This window comes from Hyperoodon ampullatus (assembly GCF_949752795.1).
Source record: "Hyperoodon ampullatus genome assembly, chromosome: 1".
In the NCBI taxonomy this organism is placed as follows: domain Eukaryota; kingdom Metazoa; phylum Chordata; class Mammalia; order Artiodactyla; family Ziphiidae; genus Hyperoodon; species Hyperoodon ampullatus.
In genome coordinates, this window is record NC_136914.1 from 10680997 (window position 1) to 10702978 (window position 21982).

General features: G+C 39.2%; 1 protein-coding gene across 3 annotated transcripts in view; it reads right to left on the reverse strand.

The window, feature by feature from the left end:
* The window catches only part of GAB1 (GRB2 associated binding protein 1), a 121726-nt gene that overhangs the window by 34998 nt on the left and 64746 nt on the right, over positions 1-21982 (reverse strand). For 2 of the 3 annotated variants that reach the window (XM_079705024.1, XM_079705023.1), the window contains exon 2: positions 3367-3661. The exons of the other annotated variant lie outside the window; for it this stretch is intronic. In XM_079705024.1, the coding sequence (XP_079561150.1) occupies positions 3367-3661 (295 nt within the window). The remainder of the gene's footprint in view (positions 1-3366; positions 3662-21982) is intronic. 3 annotated transcript variants of the gene reach the window in all.

Sequence of the window (21982 nt, forward strand, 5' to 3'; positions counted from 1 at the left end):
GGTATTATAATTCCTAGATTATTTGCCTGTCTCTCCTACTAGACTGACTTAAGCTCTATGAGGGCAAAAACTGTATTTATACACTTCCACAGTATCGTACTTTAATATATAAAATTATACCTTAATGTTATATATTAACACTTTAATATATGTTAAAGTATGATTTATATTAAAAATGTGAACACATATATTTACATACATATATGTCTAACTTGCACTTATCAACTGTAATGAATTATTTTGGGTATGACTTCTCTCACCAGATGCTCAGTTCCCTGTCAATAATACCTCTCATCTGTCTGCCTAACTGGCCAACTAATATGTATCGGTTGAATGAATGCCCAAAGCCTAGTGGAGTACTGGCAAATTCAAATAATTGGGTAGATAACTGAATTAATGTTCTAAAGCAGACAAAACCTATTTACTTCCCAGAGCTGACTGGCTCCCAGATGGTAAGAATCATTCTAAGGTGGACAGATGGACCAGACTCCTTGCCTTAAAACTTGCAAAGCTAATGTGGGACACTTGAGCATGACAAATTCTTATTTTGGGGGTTCTCAGCTCTAACCACCCCCAAAAGTGCTTCCAAAAATTACACACTCACATTCCTTAACTGGAGAACGCACTGAGGGCATCTCATATCCTTTGCTAAATCAGACAATTATAAAGAAAACAAAAAGAGACAGCAGAACCCCTACTGTAGTCTTTCAGATCTGCTGAATCTGTACAGGCAACCAATGGAGACAGAAATCTGCCTTTATATCCCCCCAAATTCTAAACTGAAAAGGGAGCAGGCAAAAGAACAACATCAACACAAAGATTATACAACCACTTAAATTATTTTAGCTGAAAATCCATCATACAAGGAAATGAATGTGAGGTCTAAATCCAATCATTATCATTACTGAGGGGCTGTTAACCATTAAAAAGAGCATCTCATTTGTGACTTTAACTGAAAAATCCTCTGCTGCACTCAAATATAGATCATGTACGCAAACAAGAAGGGAAAGGAGTTTAATTGAAGTTAGAAGTCATACCAGCAGGCCCCCTTAATATGTGAACATATTTAGTAACTTTACAAAAACAAGTGAAGCTTTAATTCCACATGTGCAACAATTGCTTGAGGCTTCTTAATCAGTAGAACTCTGTTGAAGAGCTCTAGGTCATTAGCCTCCTGTCTAAATCAGACGCCTCCTTCCCTTTCTCAGTGCTGTTTTCCCTCCAGCATTCTAGAGTTCCTCAGCAAGGGGTTTCCCCCAGCCCACTGGGCCAATCCCAGCCCTGGAAGCCTCCTTCTCCTGGAGGCTGCCTGGCCAGAGAGGAAACAGCAGGCTGACCTGAGCTAATTAGAGATGATGACTGTTTCACTTCAATCTAACTCTTGAAGTTCATTGTTAACACAATTTTTCCACCCCTCACTGAATCTCCAGCACTCCTAAATATAGATATTTGGAAATGCATGCTTGTCAATGTGAGTATAACCATGAAAACAACAGGGTCAAAGACCCTATTTAATAAGGTCACCTTTATTTCTGATTCTTGGCTCTGCAAACCTAAATTAGTACTGGAGTCCCCTCCGTGGGTTCTTAGTGTTTGTTTAAAAAGGAAGAGAAGTACAGAAGTAGACAGGGAATATAAAAGGTCATGACAGCTATATAAAAGCACCCAAAGAGGAATTCCACTTGTAAAATTCTTCTTGAGGGACTTCCCTGGTGGCGCAGTGGTTAAGAATCCGCCTGCCAATGCAGGGGACACGGGTTCAAGCCCTGGTCTGGGACGATCCCACAAGCTGCGGAGCAACTAAGCCCGTGCGCCACAACTGAGCCTGCGAGCCATAACTACTGAGCCCGCGTGCCACAACTACTGAAGCCCGTGCACCTAGAGCCCACGCTCCACAACGAGAAGCCACCGCAATGAGAAGCCCGCGCACTGCAACGAAGAGGAGCCCCCGCTCGCCGCAACTAGGTAAAGCTCGCATGCAGCAATGAAGACCCAATGCAGCCGAAAATAAATAAAAATTTATTTAAAAAAAAAATTCTTCTTGAGGCCTTTAATCACTCAGCTCCTCCCAGGAAAGGCACTCAACTCTCAGATCCTCAAGCAAGTCTCCCCTTGCCTTTATCATTCATAGCCCGCTGCTCCAGCCGAGGAGGCATCTACTCCACCTCTGGGCCCTTCCCTAGCCCCTAAGCCTGCAGGTTCTGCATCCCTCCTTTCATTTATGTAGATATAACACTACTTCCTTCAAAAGCCTACAGTTCACAATTGGTCTTTCTCCAAGAAGCTTTTCTTCACTACCTCTTTTTCAAAACTTGAGACCCCTCTTCCTCCATGCTTTTTTTAGGACATTTGTGTTAAGTAAATTCATATGTTTGTTCCTTTTTCATCATGTTTTGTGACTGATTCTCATTTGCTTTTCATAGGTATTGACAGTCACCTTGGCTATTTCATAACTCCATAATCCAATATAGTTTAAAACATAACTCCTGTATCCATCATTAGATGAATGGATAAAGAAGATGTGGTGTGTGCGCACGCACACACGCACACACACACACAGTGGAATACTACTCAGCCATCAAAAGTAGTAATTTTGCCATTTGCAACAACATAGATAGACCTGGAGGGTGTTATGCTAAGTGAAATAAGTCAGACAAAGAAAGACAAATACTGTATGATACCACTTATATGTGGAATCTAAAAAATATAACAAACTAGCGAGTATAGCAAAAAAGCAGCAAACTCACAGATACAGAGATGAAATTAGTGGTTACCAGTGGGGAGAGGGAAGGAAGAGGGGCAAGAGAAAGGTAGGGGATTAAGGGGTACAAACTATCATGTATAAAACAAGCTATAAGGATATACTGTACAACACAGGGAATATCGTCAATATTTTATAATAACTATAAATGGAGCATACCCTTTAAAAACTGTGAATCACTATATTGTACACCTGTAACATATAATACTGTACAGCAACTATACTTCAATTAAAAAAAACTCCTGAAGAATTAAGTTGAGGCACATGAAAATGTTATTTTAACAAGTTGAAATATCAAGTATCAGCAGTGTTAAGGTTCAACTTAATATTTACCTTGGAACTCAAGAAATGCTCTTAAATAAGTATGTCTTCTTGTCATCTTCTTCAGGACATTATTTAGACACTGCCCCACAATGGTAGTCTCTCTTTCTAAAATCTATAAAAATTTCTCCTTAAACTGATTAAAAGGTTTGCTTTTTCTAAATGTTGTTACTATTATAAAAAATATTATATTGTGTAACTGAAATAACAAAGAATTTTACAACGGTTTTGAAAATGTAGTAATAATGGAGAACTCAGGTTGAGTCACAAAATCTTGAACTTACCTTCTTCTGTAGGATTAAACCCACAGATGTCACAAATACAACGAACCCACTTATTCATCTCCTCTTCACTGTCTGCTACCAAGTAGAAAATCCGGTCAATGGTGTTGATATCAAAAATGTAGCTGTTTTCAAACTCTTTTTTGTTAAATGTCAATCCAGCATCAACTTGCTGACATAAATTTAAATCAATAATACGGATAGGCTTCTTGGCATGATCATTTTTGTAATATTCCAAGACATCTGGATCTCCAGTTAAACGGCCACTGCGTAACACAAACCATCTCCTCTTCCATGCCTAGGAACAAAACAAAAATATCCATCCAGTGTTAACTTGAGAGAAATTTTTCAAGATGCACATTTGTCAAACCAATTTTATAAATGCATTGACTAGAGAAAGTCATAGACAATGTTTTGTTTCCACAGAATAATCTACCACTCCAGCAAAGTTTACTGATGCTTCCTCAATTAACTTAATAATGTGTGTATACATATTTATTGTTTTATATTAGGTCTTCTGATAAAACATTAGAAGACACCAATTGATATTAGAAGCTATTACATTGATATGTAATATCAAGTCAACAAACCAAGGAAGATTTAGTTTTTACTAAATATAAAAAGCAAATGGTGCTGGGAAAACTGGATATCCAAGTGCAAAAGAATAAAGTTAGACTCTCACCGTATCAAATAAAAATTAACTCAAAATGGATCAAAGACCTACATGTAAGAGCTAAAACTAGAAAATTCTTAGAAAAACAAATACGGAAAACCTTGAAGATATTAGGTTTGGTAATAATTTCTTGATTAGGACAGTAAGAGCACAGGTAACAAAAGAAACGCCAGGGAAACTGGATTGCATCAAAACTTAAAACTTTTAGATTTTTGAAGAACATGATCAAAGAGTGAAAAGTCACTTCACAGAATGGGAGGAAATATTTATAAATCATATATCTGATAAGAAATTAATGTCTAGAATACATATAGAACTCTTACGACTCAGTGACAATGGAAATATACAACCCAACTAAAAAATGGGCAAAGGACTTGAAGAATTTGACTCCCCAAGAAAGATATACAAATGACCAATAAGCACAAGAAAAGATGTTCAACATCACTATCAGTAGAGAAATGCACAATGAGATACCACTTCATACACATTAGAATGGCTGTTATCAAAAAAGCAGAAAATAACAAGTGTGAGCCAGGATACGAAGAAATTGGAACCTTTGTGCATTGCTGGTGCGAACGTAAAATGGTGTAACTACTGTGGAAAATGGTATGGCAGTCCTTCAAAAAATTCCAGTGCAGGTATCTAACTCAAAAGTATGAAAAGCAGGGTCTTTCAGAGACATATCTGTACACCCATGTTCATAGCAGCATTATTCACAACAGTCAAAAGGTGGAAGCAACCCAAGTGTCCATTGATGAATGAAGAGATAAATGAAATATATACAATGAAATAGTATTCAGCCTTAAAAGAAAATTCTGACACATGCTACAATCTGTATAAACCTTGAGATGTCATGGTAAATGAAATAAGCCGGTCACAAGGGGACAAAAATTGTAGGATTCTATTTATATGAGGTACCTATGGTAATCAAATTCACAGAGAGAGAAAGCAAAATGGTGGTTGCCTGGGGTTAGGGGGAAGGGAGATGGGGAGTTAGTGCTTAATGGGTAGAGTTTCAGTTTGAGAAGATGAAAAAGTTCAGGAGATAAATGACCGTGATGGTTGCTCAACAATGTGAAAGTACTTAATGCTACTGAACTGTACATTTAAAAATGATTAATATGGTAAATCTTATGTTATGTATATCTCACCACACTTTTTTAAAAAAAGCAATGTTAAGGCATAAGAAATGCCTTAATATCATGCCATATTTTAAGTTATAGGTTTCTCTCTCTCTCTCTCTCTCTTTTTTTTTTTTTTTTTTTGTTGGGGAATGGGGAGGAGGAAGGGGGCAAGGAGTAGGGAGGAGAAAAAATGGTTTAGAAGCTTTCCTGGTCTCTCACCTGGAAAGAAAGCAAAGACATGGACTACAGATAAAATCTAGATTCTCGAGAATGGGATACAACTTAAAAAAAAAATCTTTCTCCTTCTCTTCCCAACAAACATATATTGGCAACCTGGACCTACACTCAACATGTATTCCCTCCACAAGTTTTGGTAAATTTTGAGTTTGATATTATACCTAAAGAAGCCTAAAATTCTTTCACTATTACCCTCTTTAAACTCTACATTGATCAAATAATAAAAGCAGAACCAATTGTCTGAAATGGCAGGCTTCATCAGTCTTTAAACCCAACATCTCTGTCAGGAGACAAAATGAAGCCTTTACTCCTCTGTGAGGGTCTTCCTCAGCGGGCAGTCAGCTAGATCAAAAAGAGGCCGACGTTGGCAAGATTCAGTCACCTACTAAGAGACAGTCTCTACTCCAGACCAAACAGACAAAGATCTCCCGAAGAGGACACTCAAGAAGTGGAAGGACTGAGAATCAGGGCAATTTATAAACCCCAAGGGAATCAGATCTTCTTCACGGCCATTGTACACTTCCATTCACTTGGAGAACATGATGGAGCACCAGTCTCATCTCAGTCCTTTAGTTCTGGAAAAGTGTAACCGAGACAAAGTATGTCTCTTCCAGTGATAACTTGGGGTAATGACAGCTTTACACTTATGGCATTTTCAGAAATTTTCTTCAGAGCAGTATTATAAGTTTGGTACTCCACCTACAGTCTAATAAGCCCAGGAATGCTCATGATGTTGGTACTGTAACCTAAGCCAATTTCACCCAAAACATTTCTGTTTCTTCCTTAACATATGTATCAGTCTATTTTTAAAAAATATACTAAATTTATCATCACCAAAAGCAATATTAGTATGACATGATAGGGCCTATTTTTTTTTCTTTTGCAGAACTTTGGCATCTGTAACACAAAAGTCATTGTGTTATCAACTAAAAATGGCTTCATCTTATCTTGAAAAATACAGGTAAACAGAGAAAAAGAAAGGGGGACTAGCTAAAATCCACATGTACTTCTCCAATAGATGTTTAGTCTCAGTCTCCATCTTCACCAAATTTTTAAATAAATCCTGACATGAGTCACTTTTGACTTGTAGTTCATTGATGGAGTCACAGCTAGGAAGCTGTGGCAATGGTCTGAAGCAGAGAAACGAGAACTAAGGGGCCGGAGTGGTGCATAAACCAGCTCATTTGGTCTTTAGTAACTTGGACAACTGTACTGATAACTGAATTAACTAGGGTGATAACTTAAGATTTAACATTTTAGTAGATTCTTTAAATTGAACCCATCAAAGAAAATTTAGATACTACGAATTAAATCAATGAGATAACCAGTCAATAAGTTATTGATTATACTGTAAATGTCATGCTAGGTACTTGTGGGAAGAAATACAAGAAGATAATTCATGATTCCTATTCTCAAGGAATTTACTAATTATGAAGAAAACACTTACCACACATGCAAATATTTGAGATTACAGCAATCATGGTAAAATATATGCTGGACTATTGCTAAATGGACAGGCATTCCTTCATGGAAAAACTTATGCAATCCTTTAATAAGAAGATCAGTAGAAAAATCACAAAGACCTAAAAATATTATGTAATATCATTAATATTTTAAATTAATTTCTTGGTCTGACTGCAGCTCAAAGTTAAAAGCAAATGATTGGTGTCCAGAAGGAGAAGGTAGTGTTGGAGGTCAACAGATGCTTTAGATAATACTGAAAAGTCATAAAGTGTTAAATTCACATGAATTTAGCACTGGTTTCTGGATTATAAAAATCCATTTAGTTAATATATGACATCTACTTATTTCAAAATAAATAAATATCATCTCTTAGTAAAAGGATGCCTTCACAGATACCTCCCTATCAAACAGTAAGCTTAAAAAAGGAATAGAGAAGTAAAGAGAAAGGAAAACACAGTATCATGTCACTTATCCAGGGCCATCAAGGAATCACATCTTTTTGTAAAAGTGATTTCTCCAGATAGTGAAGGTTCTGTCTTTAAATACAGAAATGACTTTTTAAAACTTTAGTGTTTTTCATGGAAATCTTTCTAAAATGCCTTACTACATAATTCATTGAACATAACTCATCCATTCCCCAATGACTCAGACAAAGTATTACAGGCATCAATTTCTGTACTGCACTTCAGAGAAGCTCTCGGGCTGCAGGACTGTTCGGAGGGTTATCTGTCCCTATACTAAATAGTGCCATACTGCTGTGCTTGTATATAGTTCATCTCTAACCATTTAAATACGGCCTTTTTTTTTCTCTTAAGTTTTCACCAACTGTCACTTCTCCCTTCTAATCATATGGTTTATAGCAGGGGTTCCCAACCCCTGGTCCACGGACCGGTATTGGCCTGTGGCCTGTTAGGAACCAGGCCGCACAGCAGGAGGTGAGCGGTGGGCTAGCGAGTGAAGCTTCCTTTGCCGCTCCCCATCTCTCGCATCACCACCAGAACGAACCCTATTTCCCCTCCACCCCACCCACTCCGTGGAAAAACTGTCTTTCACGAAACCGGTCCCTGGTGCCGAAAAGGTTGGGAACTGCTGGTTTATAGGATGCCAAACTGTCTCCTGCCTCAGGGACTTCGCACATGCTGTTTCCTAAGTCCGGGATGTTCTTTCTTCTCTTTGCCAGGCAGACTTTGACCTTTAGGCCTTCCCTTCCATGACCACCCTCAACTCAACCACCACCGGTTATACAGCAGGGCATAATGTTAGGGACCCCATCACATACCTATGTAGTGATTTTTGTAATTTGCAATCCAATTTTTCTTTGTACTTATTTATATAGTATCTAACTCCCCAAGCAGGCCATAAAGTCCGAGAAGACAGTGACCATGTCTGCTTTACTTGCCATTACATACTCAATGCAGAGCAAGGGCCGAATACCTAGAAATATCTGTACAATAAATAGAATTCCCCTAAGACTATGAAGTTGTAAAATTTTTGAGACTATTAGGTTAGATATATTGGCCACCCTGAATAGAAAGGCGTGTGCTTTCAAAACCTCTTCCACTTGAGAAAAATACTGAACATTTACATCATAAAATAAACATAACTGAGCTTTACCAAAACACACACAAAACACCTTGGGAAAATGACAAAAAAGAGAATAGAATGAAATATGTCCCTTTGCTACAGCTCATGTGTCACTCTTCGTCATCCAGCTGACTGTGGCTCCCCCAAACATTTCTTTGCTTCCCTCTTGAAATGATACTGTTAAAATGTAATAGGCCCTTGGAAACTAAAATACACAGCCAAGAAATGAACAGCAGTGAACTGCGGGGCACTAGACAGATTGGGCTAGCGATTACAGAGGCCGAGAAGACATTATCTAAGAGATGAACCCTTGCAGCAGGAAATTACAGCATGAAAACACAGAATTTAGCCAAGCAGCACCTGCCACTTATTTATTTATTTTTAATGTGGTCCAAATGTGAATGTTTGTCTCAGTCACAAAATGAGTCACTCTCATTGAATCTGGCACAGATTAAACTGGAAAACAAAAGCAATTACATAAACTACACACTTTAATAAGGCAGATACAAAGGTTCTCTGGATTAGGGTACAAAGCACAATTTAGCCACAGAATAAAGCTTGATGCTCGACAAGAGAACTGACATCAGCACCCTTGCTAATCACAGCACAAAAGCTTCTCTATGTTTTGTCTGAGCACAAAACGGGTCCACATAAGTCAGTCTTTGTTATCTGAAAATATCTGGGATTCTTAAAGTTTGCCCTATTTTTATCCTTACTGCCTTGGTAGCCCCGGAGAAAGCTGTACATTGCCTCACCAATCCTACAGAGCAGTAACAGACAAAAAGGACACGTTTTCTAGAAACCCTCAAAAACACTCCAAGCAATTTTAAACAAAATGCATGTGAAAGAACCTTTTATCTACTGGAAAATGAGCAGGTGTGCTTGAGAAGAACTATGCAAACATTTATTTTGTTGTCATTTCCTACATGCAATAGTCACTTCGACCTGAAGTTGAATAAATGATGCAGTAAAAAGATTTCACCAGCAGGTCTGCATTTTGAAGCAGCTTTAAAAGCACCATACTCTGATACCGGTGTCCCATCTCAGGGTTTCAAGATTAACTTTGGCTACTATATTAACATCAAAAGAGAACAGCATGGAGAGTCCATGGATCCCAATGGAAATACATTTAGATCCGACTGCCAAACTAAATATCCAAAACGCTTGGAGTATTTACATTGCCGTCTACCCATTCCCTATGTTTGGTGACTGCCTACAGCCTGCAGGTGACTGCCTACAGCCTGCAGGTGACTGCCTACCTCCTGCAGAGTTTGCCCTGCCACACTCTCTGGCAGGGCACATGGGGCGCTTCCAGCCTCTCCCTATCTCTCCAGCCTCACTTCTTGCCTCTCTGCCTTCCAACCACATCAGAAATGCTTGGCAGGTCCCCTAACACTCTGCTTCTGTCCTGCCTCTGGCCCTGATACAGGCTGCCCCTTGGCACATAATCTACCCCCTGGATTTAGCTCAGATTTCAGGGCACCATCCCTAAGTGGCCCCTCCAAGCTCTCCATTTCCCCCTTGTTCCCAGTTACCATGTTTGACATCCCTACAAGTGAGCATCTTGAGGGCCATGTCTTTTCACCTTTCATCTTTCTTCTCCTAGTCCCAAGGAGGTGCTCAGTCAGTATATGCTGAATATGCCAATCAAAGGAACCATGGATAAAAATATGGAAGTTCGGGCTTCCCTGGTGGCGCAGTGGTTGAGAGTCCGTCTGCCGATGCAGGGGACGCAGGTTCGTGCCCCGGTCCGGGAGGATCCCACGTGCCGTGGAGCGGCTGGGACCGTGAGCCATGGCCGCTGAGCCTGCGCGTCCGGAGCCTGTGCTCCGCAACGGGAGAGGCCACAGCAGTGAGAGGCCCACGTACCGCAAAAAAAAAAAGGAAGTTCTCACACTTTCTATGCATTCTGGGGATATTGACATGACTGCAATCTGCCCAGCCCATTTGCAATTTGGCTGACAAGAATTTGTCAGGCAAGGTAGAGGTGCATAAACCATCAATTCATTTGTTTTAAAAACTCTACAGATATGAGAGGAATTTTTATACTTCATTTTAAAGGAAAACTGTTCTTTTAAATAATTTCTGTATTTAAGCCAGCTGCATACATCATACTGAAGACAGACTTGTCACATGGAAGCAAGGTGCTAATACAGGTTTATCACATACCTACAGAGTATGGGTATGTACACACTGGCAAGAAAGTACAGATGGAGTCCCATTACCTCGTGGGAAGAAAAAAATTTCAATCTGGATTAGCCCCAAACCATGACCTGTACTAAATATTATTAACAAACTCACAAAATATGTCTAATTTGCCTAAATGGCAAACGGGCTCAGTTTTAAAGAAAAACATTGTAAATGCTGCACACACTTGTTTTCTGAGCTTTCTCTGCTATAACTGATGTAACACAGGCTTGGTACAGACTCCCTAATCACTTCCCTGTACTTCTAACTAGAAGAGCTAATTATTGAAGAAATAGCCAATAAATGGATGGGCAAAGAGAAGAGGTCAGGGTGGTCCAGTGATTCTCAACGCTAACTCTAGGTAAGAAATATCTAGAGAAATTTACTTAAAAAAAAAGATTGATGCCTGGGGGCCTCACCTCAGGCCAACTAAACTGGAGCGTGGGGCATCAGCCCTAGCACCAGCATAGGTAGTTTTAAATGCTCACCAGGTGATTCATATGTGCCACCAAGACTTGAGAACCACTGGTCCAATCAATAGACAGAATCAGGTTGCTTCTTAAAATAGAATTAAAGAAACAAACAAACATAGAGGTCCTTTAAAGCTTTCATCTATCTAATTCCTTATCTTCTCAAGCCTTCCGCTCTTGCCAAGGTAGTTTATCTTCTCCCTTCTTGTCTCTGTTGACAATATTTATCCTATTGGCGAATATGTTTGAACTCCTTTCTACTGTTGGAAACCTAATCTATTCTCCAAGTTTCTGTTCAAACTTTCCCTTTTCCTCGCCACACCTTCCCTCTGGAGTCTTGGCCATCCATCAGATACTGCCCTGGAAAGTCTTCTGCATGGCTATGGACAGTTTGGAACCATCTGTTATTTTACTATGTACATCTCCAAATGTTCCAAATGCTTGTGAATTATTTTCCCGAGTTCTTTGAAAACCGAGCCCATTCCTTAAATTTTTTTTATATCTGCCACAGCGCTTCACCCACCGTGAAGCCCTCAAAGCCTCGACCGGATGCTTTTAAAGTTTTCTGTTCATCACAATGATTGCGGAGAGTCAGTGAACTTAACTGAAAAGACGTCAGGGAAAGAAAAAAAAAGAAGTCCGTAGCTGTTATTAGGGTTAGTCCAAACTCCCTTTACAGGTTGGCATACAAGGTTCTTCAAAACCATACTGACCTGCCTGGCCTTTCCAGCCAACGCGCACATTTTGTTGTTTTGTTTTGAGTCTAACACATCCTCTCTCTCTCACCCAATGATCCTACAGTCTTGAAGAGTCAGCTCAATACCTCTTCTTTGCAGCTTCCCTCAACTTTCTCTGAATTAAGGCTTCTCTGAACTCTCAACACACAGGTCCCAAGTAGCCCATTAACAAGCCCCTTCTGTTCGAGCAGTTCAGAAAGACCTCTGATGACTGCATTCAGGTCTCTCTAGTTGCTGAATCCTCGAGTTTACCTTGACCTGATAGACTGAAGAACAGCACTTTCTATATACTTGAGCCACCTGCCTTTCCATCATGAAGTATCCCTACTAATTTTACTGACCCTATATTATCCTAGGAAACTGGGGGGAAAAGTAGAGTGGAACTTCCTTATTCTGAAATCTCTTAAAAGGTATTTCATGACTGATACTTAAGGGGAGAAGGTCATGACTGTGAATTCAAAATTTACGTATAATCTCAGAAATCTGTAAAATGTTAACGGTTGAAGACATGGGTTTCACAAAATGAAAATGCTATTTTTAATAAGATAGGTTCTTCATCAGCAGGGTAATGGTTAAATTTAAATAAATTACGAGCTATCTATACAATAGTAAGTTGATGCAAAACATTTTAAAAAGTGAGCTAGATCTCACTTATACATGAAAAATGCCCACAAGATAATTGTTAAATTTTTTTTTAAAAAGTGAGTTACAGAACTTTATGATTTCATTTAGTCTGAAATGATTGTGTGGTTGTACATGTAAACTATGTTTAGAGAGCAGGTCTGGAAGGAGACACACCGGAAGTGTTAAATGTGGTCATTCCAGGAATAGGGATGGGAGGGTCAGACCAGTTTCATGTTTTTATTTTATATGATTTTGTGCAGTCTGATTTTTTTCAAGGCGCTTCCATTTACTACTGTTATAATTTTTTAAATATTACATGATTTAAAAGCTTATAGTTAAAAATGCTCTGAAAAACAAAGTCTATTAATTAATATTTTAAAATCTAGGAATGATGTACACACACACACACAAGTTTATTTCTGTATGGAAATGCATACTCTTCTTCTTATTCTGCAATTAGTGAATAAATTTAGCCTTTCTTTTAAATATAGAATTCCAGGATACATCTGGAGAGAGTCTTGGTCAGGAAATAGCTTAGACAAAGTATAACTACTTTGTTTTCAAGACTGGAATTTAGAGGGTTAAAAAGAAAAAAAAAAGTAAAGTTGGGAACACTTAAAATAGAGAAACAAATTTCTTCCCCCAAAGTCCAGTGGTTATAATATTCTCACAATTTTATTTTAAAAACCATGTCAGTAAATGGTTAATATACTTAGATAGTTAACTATCTAAAATAAGCACTTTGGGAATTACTTTACCTATTAAAAATATGAAATTTCCATAATAATAATACAACCAGGGTACATAAAATAAAGAAAAACAAATTAACCATGAAGCAGGGACAAAAGAAAACCATTTGCTTTAAAATACTTGAGTTGTTTTCCAGGAAGCACCATCTTTTCTCATAGAGCAAAATAAGGAAAAAACACACTCGGTGGAAGTTTCCACTCCACTGGCTCTGTCATTATGATCATCTGTTCCAAACACACACAAGCCTAAAATTTCCTGTTTTCAAACTATTGTCACCATTTTCTAGCCTAGTGTTATCTGTGCTAACTTTAGCTTAGTAATATAAACAAAAGAATACACCAAAAATAATGCAGAACAATGCCTAGATATAGGCTAACAACTGTGCCACAAACCTTTTAAATCGGAGTTTACATATTCTGCCTGGACAAAAACAAATTAGCTAGACCTGAACCAATTTCATAAGAGCAAAACAACAACAAAAAATCAAATTTAACTCAAACACTACAGTAGCTGGGAAAAAGAATTCAGGGAGTTTTAAATTATTAATGAATAATTGTATCATATCATTTACTTGTTGAAAGTAAATGTGCGTATCATTTACTTGTTGAAATCATTGCTAAACTGATGCCTACCTCAAAACTCTGGTGTTAAGTCCTGCATCAAATGAACAAACAAACAAAAAAGCAATGATGGAAACTCCCCAGTATTTAATATACACAAATTAGTTTTTATACCTTTTGGGGTCACAGACCGCTTTGAGAATCTAATAAAAGCAATGGAACCTCTTCTTAGAAAAGGCACATACATAATATTGCACAGTTTCAGGGGTTCACATGACCCCTGGGGCACATGTTAAGAATGCTTGAAATAGGACTACCCTTTAATACTTCTTACTACAAAGAACAGTTTGATATGAGACCTTGGACCCCAACCAGGCATATCAGTTACTAAAGTTCCACAGGAAGGTAGGTCACCTCATGGCATTAACTCTCAATACAGCACTGTGGGGCAGGTTGAATATATTTTTACTTGTGAATACTAGTTCATCTCTCATCAAATTTCCACACTAACTCTGGGGCTTTTCAAGGCTTCCTTATCCTGACCAGGAGGAGTCTGAAGAGAGGCAGGAGCCTGGCTAGCAGTGGATCCAAGATAAGCTTGCAATGTCCTGTGTGGCTGGGAATGAAGGTCTGGGATGATGGTATAGCTGAACCTGTACTGGGAAGAAAGACCACCTGCCTTGGGTTTCATCTGTTCTCACCCTTTTCCTGCCACCACATGCACTAAGGGTCAGTGATCTCATATCAGGGTGTAGTCATAGGAAAGTGGGGTCAGGGAGTCCACCTGAACTTTTGGAATCAGCCTCCGGCCTAGACAAAAGGTAGCTGGAGTCATATGCAATCTGGCCAGCTAGAGGTTTAGAATGGGTGCCACAGCTAGCGACAGAGCAAGTATGTACCTGGCCGTGTCGTCTGTGTATCTCCCTAAGAACCTGTGAAGGCACAGGTGGCACAAACGTCCAGGCAGACTCTTAGCAATCTAGCTGAAAACAGCAAAAGTACAGTGCAGGGCTGTGAGCTCCAAACACGCCCAGAGTCACTGAACCATTCATTTCATCTCTATGAATCTCACGTAAAGAAACAATGCAGAATGCAGCTGAATATACAGGCATCAAAACACTCAACACCGTGCTGTTTATATGAGTAAATATTTGAAACAATCTAAATATCCAATAATAGGGTGACCAACCATCCCAGTTTTCCCAGGACTGTCCCTGTTTTGGAAGTCAAAGTTCCACGTCTTGACACCCCTCAAGTCCTGAGCAAACTAGGAAGGTTGGTAACAGTAGGAAATTGAGTAAATAAATTAAGATACGTCTCCATGAAGGTGTCTGACATAATCAGTAAAATAATGCTTTCCAATGGCACTTTAAGATCCCCCTTCCCCATGGTCTGAAAAATTTCCAAAACACTGAGAGAGCTTGGCAAGGCAAGGAACTAACCTTTTTCATTTGGAGTAACTGCAATCTGGTGTGAAGAAAAACTGGAATTCCTTCCTTTCTACCTTCTCTGGCTCTCTGTCACCTGCACCAGGTAAAGCTGACTGCTCCAGGGTATCCAAAGCACCTGTGCAAACTTCTATTTGAGAACTCTCCTCTTGACTGTCAAGCAGTCCTTTGTACAGCTGCTTTCCTCCCCAAGATCTTGTCCCATTCCTCTTCAATCTAAGTGCTTAGCACAGTGCATAGCAGGCAAGGGCTTGGCGCCTTAAAAGGCATGTGTGATAACTTACCTGAACAAATGAACGAACAAATCAATGTCTCCTGGTGACCCTGAAAATGCTGTCTCTGTCCTTTGCTAACTTAGTCTTCACGTAAATGGATGATACGCCAAACCAACAGGGGGCCTTCTTATTGCTAAGTTTGGCCATAAATCCTATCAAATCTCCTCCTCCACAAGGTTCAGCCAACAAAAAGGGAAACTAACTTAATCAAGAAACAAATCAATATGAAACCATGCCACTGTGCTAAAATTCAGAAACTACAACTTCAGACAGTGCCTACAGTATTTTGGAAAGTCTACATATTTACGTTAGTATATTTATTTATATATATAATTACTCTCTCTCTTCATATATTCAACATTGGTGTGTGTGTGTGTGTGTGTGTGTGTGTGTGTGTGTGTGTGTGTGTGTGTGTGTGTGTGTGTGTGTGTGTGTGTGTAATGACATCCCAGTCTCTGAGGGCCGAATGCAATGTTATTAGGGAGAACAAAGACAAAATGCCATGTACTATGAAGTATAGTGTCAATGCACATGCTTAAGTGAAGATGTGAGAACGTTACTTAAATTTTGTTGTTTAAGTGGTAGGAAACTGATATCCCATCTTGAAGTCACAAGATTTTCCAGCACAGATGCAAATTCTAATTGCAGTTTTAGATTAGTACTGTCCAAGAGAACTTTCTGCAATGATGCAAATGGCTACATTGATCCAAACACATTAAGTTCAAGATGCAAGGAAGAATAACCTTGCAGAGGAGAACTAAGCACAAAGCTGAACATGATACAAAAATTACTCCACAGATAATGAAATCAAGAGGACCTCTGGGCTTCCCTGGTGGCGAAGTGGTTGCGAGTCCACCTGCCGATGCATGGGACGCGGGTTCGTGCCCCAGTGTGGGAGGATCCCACATGCCGCGGAGCAGCTGGGCCCGTGAGCCATGGCCGCTGAGCCTGCGCATCCGGAGCCTGTGCTCTGCAACGGGAGAGGCCACAACAGTGAGAGGCCTGCGTACCGCAAAAAAAAAAAAGAGGACCTCTGATGCGAATGTGGAAGACTTAGCCCAAGTGCGGATAATGATGTTCTCCCCACCCCCAATCACAGAGGGGAGTGGCACCCTTTGAAGACGTGATTCTTTGGGGGAAAACACTTTTTCATTCATGTAACATCCAGATAATGATCTCATCGTACAAGAAAAACTGTTGACCATTTACCTCTCTGTTTTCAACAAATCGGTGCTATCTTGCCCATTCTATGATGTGTTGGCCCTAAAGTGAGCCCAGCTTTCTTTTTCCTGTCAACTTTCCATCTCCCTCTACATCACCCAAGCCTCCTGACCTTTGACCAACAGGAAGTAGATACAATGGACTGAAAATAACAGCGACTGGAAGGATTTGTGAATGCACGATTTAATGCTTGAGGACTAGGAGAGAAGGGCTGGGGGAAAGAGAAAAGGACTAGGTATTTCTGTCAGTGCCATTTGGCAGGACCCAATTCATCTTGAATTCCATACAAAACTGTTATCCCAGTTATACAGCTCATAAAAGCTAAAAAAAAAAAAAAAAAAAGGACAGTATGTACAGTAATACATATATAGATATACCAGATGCAGTGGACACAACTTATACACTTATCTGCTTTAAGCATGTTAGAAACCCTGTGAGACAGTCAGTCATTCACAAAGTGCTGGCATCCGAGGTAACAGACAACAACTGACTGTGTCTGACTTGCCAACTTGGAAGTTCACTAAAGTCTATAAAAGCTAAAAATAGCCCCACAAACATGTTTACGGCATTTTGAAAATACAGGATCCACACTGTTTGCTAAATATAAACCTTGAGTTTGTAGCACAGGGATTGGCTTTGGGTTTTCAGAGACGTCACTGGGACATCCCACACTTTGGCACAGAAATTCACATTTCACTATTTTACTTTAAATATATAATTGGTAGTATTTAACTAGAGAGAAGGTGGGGTGGATCTGGAAGGGAGAGAGGATGAGCAGAAAAAGATGGTATCTCTTCCCCCATTTAAGTAGAGGGCTTCAGACGACCACAAACCCCCAATTCTTTGTGGTGGGATCAGCCCGTCATGAAATTCTGAAAAGGGATATCTTGCCTGTATTTTTCCACTCTTTCTATCCACTCTCCAATCCAGTCCCTGCCCCCTTCCTAAGACTGTAGGTGCTACTGCAGTAGATAGAGACAGAAACTCAGATGGAACATGTACACATGTGTAAAAGTCCCTGCATCCCAACTGGTCCACGAGTGTAGGCGTGCTGAAGGCAGCAATTCTTTTTTTTTTTTTCTTGGCCACGCCACGCAGCTTCTGGGATCTTTGTTCCCTGACCAGGGATCGAACCCATTGCCTTGGCAGTGAAAGCTCAGAGTCCTAACCACTGGACCACCAGGGAATTCCCAAAGGCAACAATTCTAATTCTTGTCCAGTTCCTAAAAAGTGAAATCATTCTAAATCAAACATGGGAAAATTCCAACTAAAACCCACAATGTTCATATCAACTGGGATTGCTGAGGGGGAGAGTGGTATACTAAGACTATGAAAGAGTTAAAGGAGTATTTTATTAGTGCAGAAAAACATGTCTATTTGGTCTCTTAAGTTATGTAAAATTACTTTTTGATATTAATTTCTGGTTAGAATTTGTTTAGATTTTATCCTCTGCATTTAATTCTAAGTCTTTGAAATTTAGCAGTTATTAAAAAAAAATAAGAGAAAGAAAAACTTACAGCAACAGACTTAGCTCTGTACTAGTATGTTATAAACTTCAAATGTCTGTGCCTCTTAAAGTCCTGTGGTAGAATCTATATTTCTGGAGGTTATGCAACATCCAAGTGAAATACTCTCCAAAATAAATTTGTGTCAGTCGTATAGGCATTTTCTTAACAAATTTATTTGTAATAAACTACAAGCAATAACAAATTCAACTGAAAAATTAGGGGAAATTATATATAATACTACCACCATCAAAAGTATATATTTTTCCATATTTTCAACTAATTTTTATTCATTTACATATATACTTTCTAAGTATACTGTTTAAATAAAGATGACTGTGTTTTTGGTTTCCTGAGCCACACTTCTAACTTTCAGGAGCTTAAAATTCTCAGGTTTAAAATTTTAATTCATTAATATTTCACTAATATTCACTAGTATTGATTAATTTTTCCAGGTCTTGTTTATCATGCTAGAATTATGGAAATAAAGGTGAAGCCCTCACTGAATGCTTTCCGAAACCCGATAAAGAAAACACATTTAACGATTGTAAAAACACAAGACATTGATTTACCATGGGTTTTCTTAGCACAGCATCCCAGATACACTCTAGCAATTAAGATATTTAATTATAACTCAAATGATGTCCTGCTGGGCCTTGTCCAATTTGCTACAGTATGTAGTTGATGCTCTAAGCAAATAATGATGAAAACAAACATATATCTTCTCCAAAGAAATGTTATCACCTTGTTTATCAATAATGGCAATCTCATACTGTATAGACCAATTTATTAAATCTAACAGATGAAGAATTTATTCCAGAAAAAAAGATCTTTTGATACTTCAACTTATGTTAGGCATTGTAACCTGAAGACATTCTCAGAATAAACATCTCGACTTCTCGGCCATTTAAATGTTTATACCTTAAAAATTAAAAGATGAGGCAATCTAGTTATAGATTATCTACTATGAACAAAGGATAGTTTGGTCCAAAAACAGAGGAGAAGGGGAAACAAAATATCTCTAGTTAAAATTTGACTAGCTTTAAAAAAGAAATAAAAACAAAAGTACCGCTTTGTATTTTGTTGAGTAATTGACCATGAAAAGGCAAAGTAATGAGATTTTCATTTAAAGATTAAGATTATGTAACCCTAGGCTGGCTGAGGTCAATGAGTTTTGGGTAACTAGATCTAATTCTTGGTGGAGCAAAGACAAAGAATAAAAAACACAAGACCTTTAGCTAGCCTCCTAGACGTGGCACTGAAGTCCCCATGCCAACCCCATATGGCTTTCTAATCTTTAGGAGCAGTTGGAAAAGAATAATCAGAAATAAAAACTATTCAGCACTGTAGCCATCAAGAATTCCTTGGAGGGGGTGCAATATAGGAGGGGGGGGAGTGGGAGGCACAAACTATTGGCTGTAAGACAGGCTACAAGGATGTATTGTATAATACAGGGAATATAGCCAATAGTTTGTAATAACTGTAAATGAAGTATAACCTTTAAAAATTGTATAAAAAATAAAAAATTATAAAAGATGGTTCCTCTCAGCTTAGTCCTTTCACCAAATGGCTTAGAGGGCAACCATAAGTAACCATTTGTTTATACGCAGACTCCTAGAATTCTCTCTTCACTGCTCTATTCTCAAAACCTAACACACACAAAGCTTGACAAAAGTAGGGACCCAACGAGTGGTGACTGAGTGAATGAATGAATGAAAGTCTTCATGAATAAGATGAACCTTATAGTGATCACCGTTACAGTCGTCCATAAATAATAATTAAGTGGTTTGAGATTTGATGGTGGAAACCTGCTAGGAAAGCGAAAGAAGTAGACTGTGACAATGAATTGAAAAATTACCAGTAAGACTGAATAAACATTTACACTTTAGGGCTTCCCTGGTGGCGCAGTGGTTGAGAGTCCGCCTGCTGATGCAGAGGACACGGGTTCGGGCCCAGGTCCGGGAAGATCCCACATGCCGCAGAGCGGCTGCGCCCGTGAGCCATGGCCGCTGAGCCTGCGCGTCGGGAGCCTGTGCTCCGCAACGGGAGAGGCCACAACAGTGAGAGGCCCGCATACCGTGCAAAAAAAAAAAAAAAACCCAAAAAACCATTTACACCTTAAATATAGAAATAAACATAATGTAGATGCTATTATATGAAAGACACTAATTAGAAAAACCTTCCCCCAAGGTATCCAGAAGGAGCCGCAAACACAGGGCATAAAATTATAGCAAATGCAATGCATTGAATAGGTTTCCTTTCTTCTCCATTCTGTCGTCTGCCCCCTGGTGGAGTCCTTATGAGCAGAGAAAAACGTAAGAAAGGCAGGCACTACAGAAATCAGGAAAAACCAAAACAGAACACAACAGAACCGAACAAAACAAAGCACAAAGCACAGAGGGATTACTCTGGACTTCTACAGATCAGCTACTCAAGAGCAGAAAGTTAACTTATGAAATTCCTATTCAATGCTTTTGCCCCAAAGACAAAACTCTTGTATCAACTTAGGCAGGTTCACTATTCCCTTGTGCACCTTTGGACTTTTGATTATTACCTTTTAAGGAAAAGTCGGCATCTGTAGATTGCATCTAGGTAGTATATGGGTTTCAGGATATTTAAGAAGACAATTTACTAACTGCTAGTTTCTCAGTGCATGTGGTCAGCCCGCTTTAATTTCTGGTTTTCAGGTGTCTTTGACATGAGTGGCTAAAACAAAATCATTTCCATAAAGATGGCTCTGGAAAGCTATGGATTCATTTTCACCGTACTTCAAATCAAGGCACAGGTAAAGTGAAACGGAGACGCTGAACAGTGATGACAGGCATGGCTGAGGGACTCCTCTGGAAAGCAGGCTTATCTCCATGGGGAGCTTTCTGTCTGGAAAGAGGTGTGGGTTTTATCTATGATCTCATCAGCAGCAACAGCCGACTCTCCTCCAAACCGGCTGCCCATTTTGTACTCGAGTTTTGCATTAACATGTACATTTCTTTAAATATGAAGATGACAGTCACTGCTATTGACTTACGTAAACAACCAGTCCGGTGACCCCCTCCCCCCTTGTGACTGGTGACACACATTTGCAAGGCAGCCAGCCAGCCAGCCAGCCAGCCAGGGTTAGACAAACTACACTCTCTGAACAAAACGTCAGAAAATCATCCCTGAAGGGAGATACAAGTCTTAGGAGTTTCTGGACTTCAGTGATCCAGTGGTTCTATTTCTTAACCCCTAGAGCAATCAGAATGCTTAATAACTCATGATTATTTTAAACAAAATGATCTCTAGAGAGGTGATACTAGATGTTCTCCCACATGTAAGTACTTGAACATTTAAAACTCCTGCATCGGTAAGACTTCTGTTTCCCAGAACTGTATAAAAAAATTCAAATGACAGGATCCATACAAAAAACATTCAGAGATGAATAAAGACACTAAAATAAACAGTTTCCTTAATTAGCATGTTTTAACACCCTGTGTAGAAGTGCATTAGTATGATAATTCTGGCAGGTTCTAAAAACAGTTTGCTTCCAGTGATTCATGACTACATCTTACATGTAACGCAGTTATCAGCTTAAAACACTCTCACCAGCTTTTTCATGGAGGAAACAGAGGGGCCTAAATCAGGGGAGATGAAGTATTCAAGGTTTACTTTAATAAGCCAATACTCAGGATATAGGAACCCAAGACTTAGATTTTTTTCTGTTCTCAGACTGTTGTGCATGCTGTGAAAGGTGAGAGGGATGAGGAGACAGCTGACATCCATC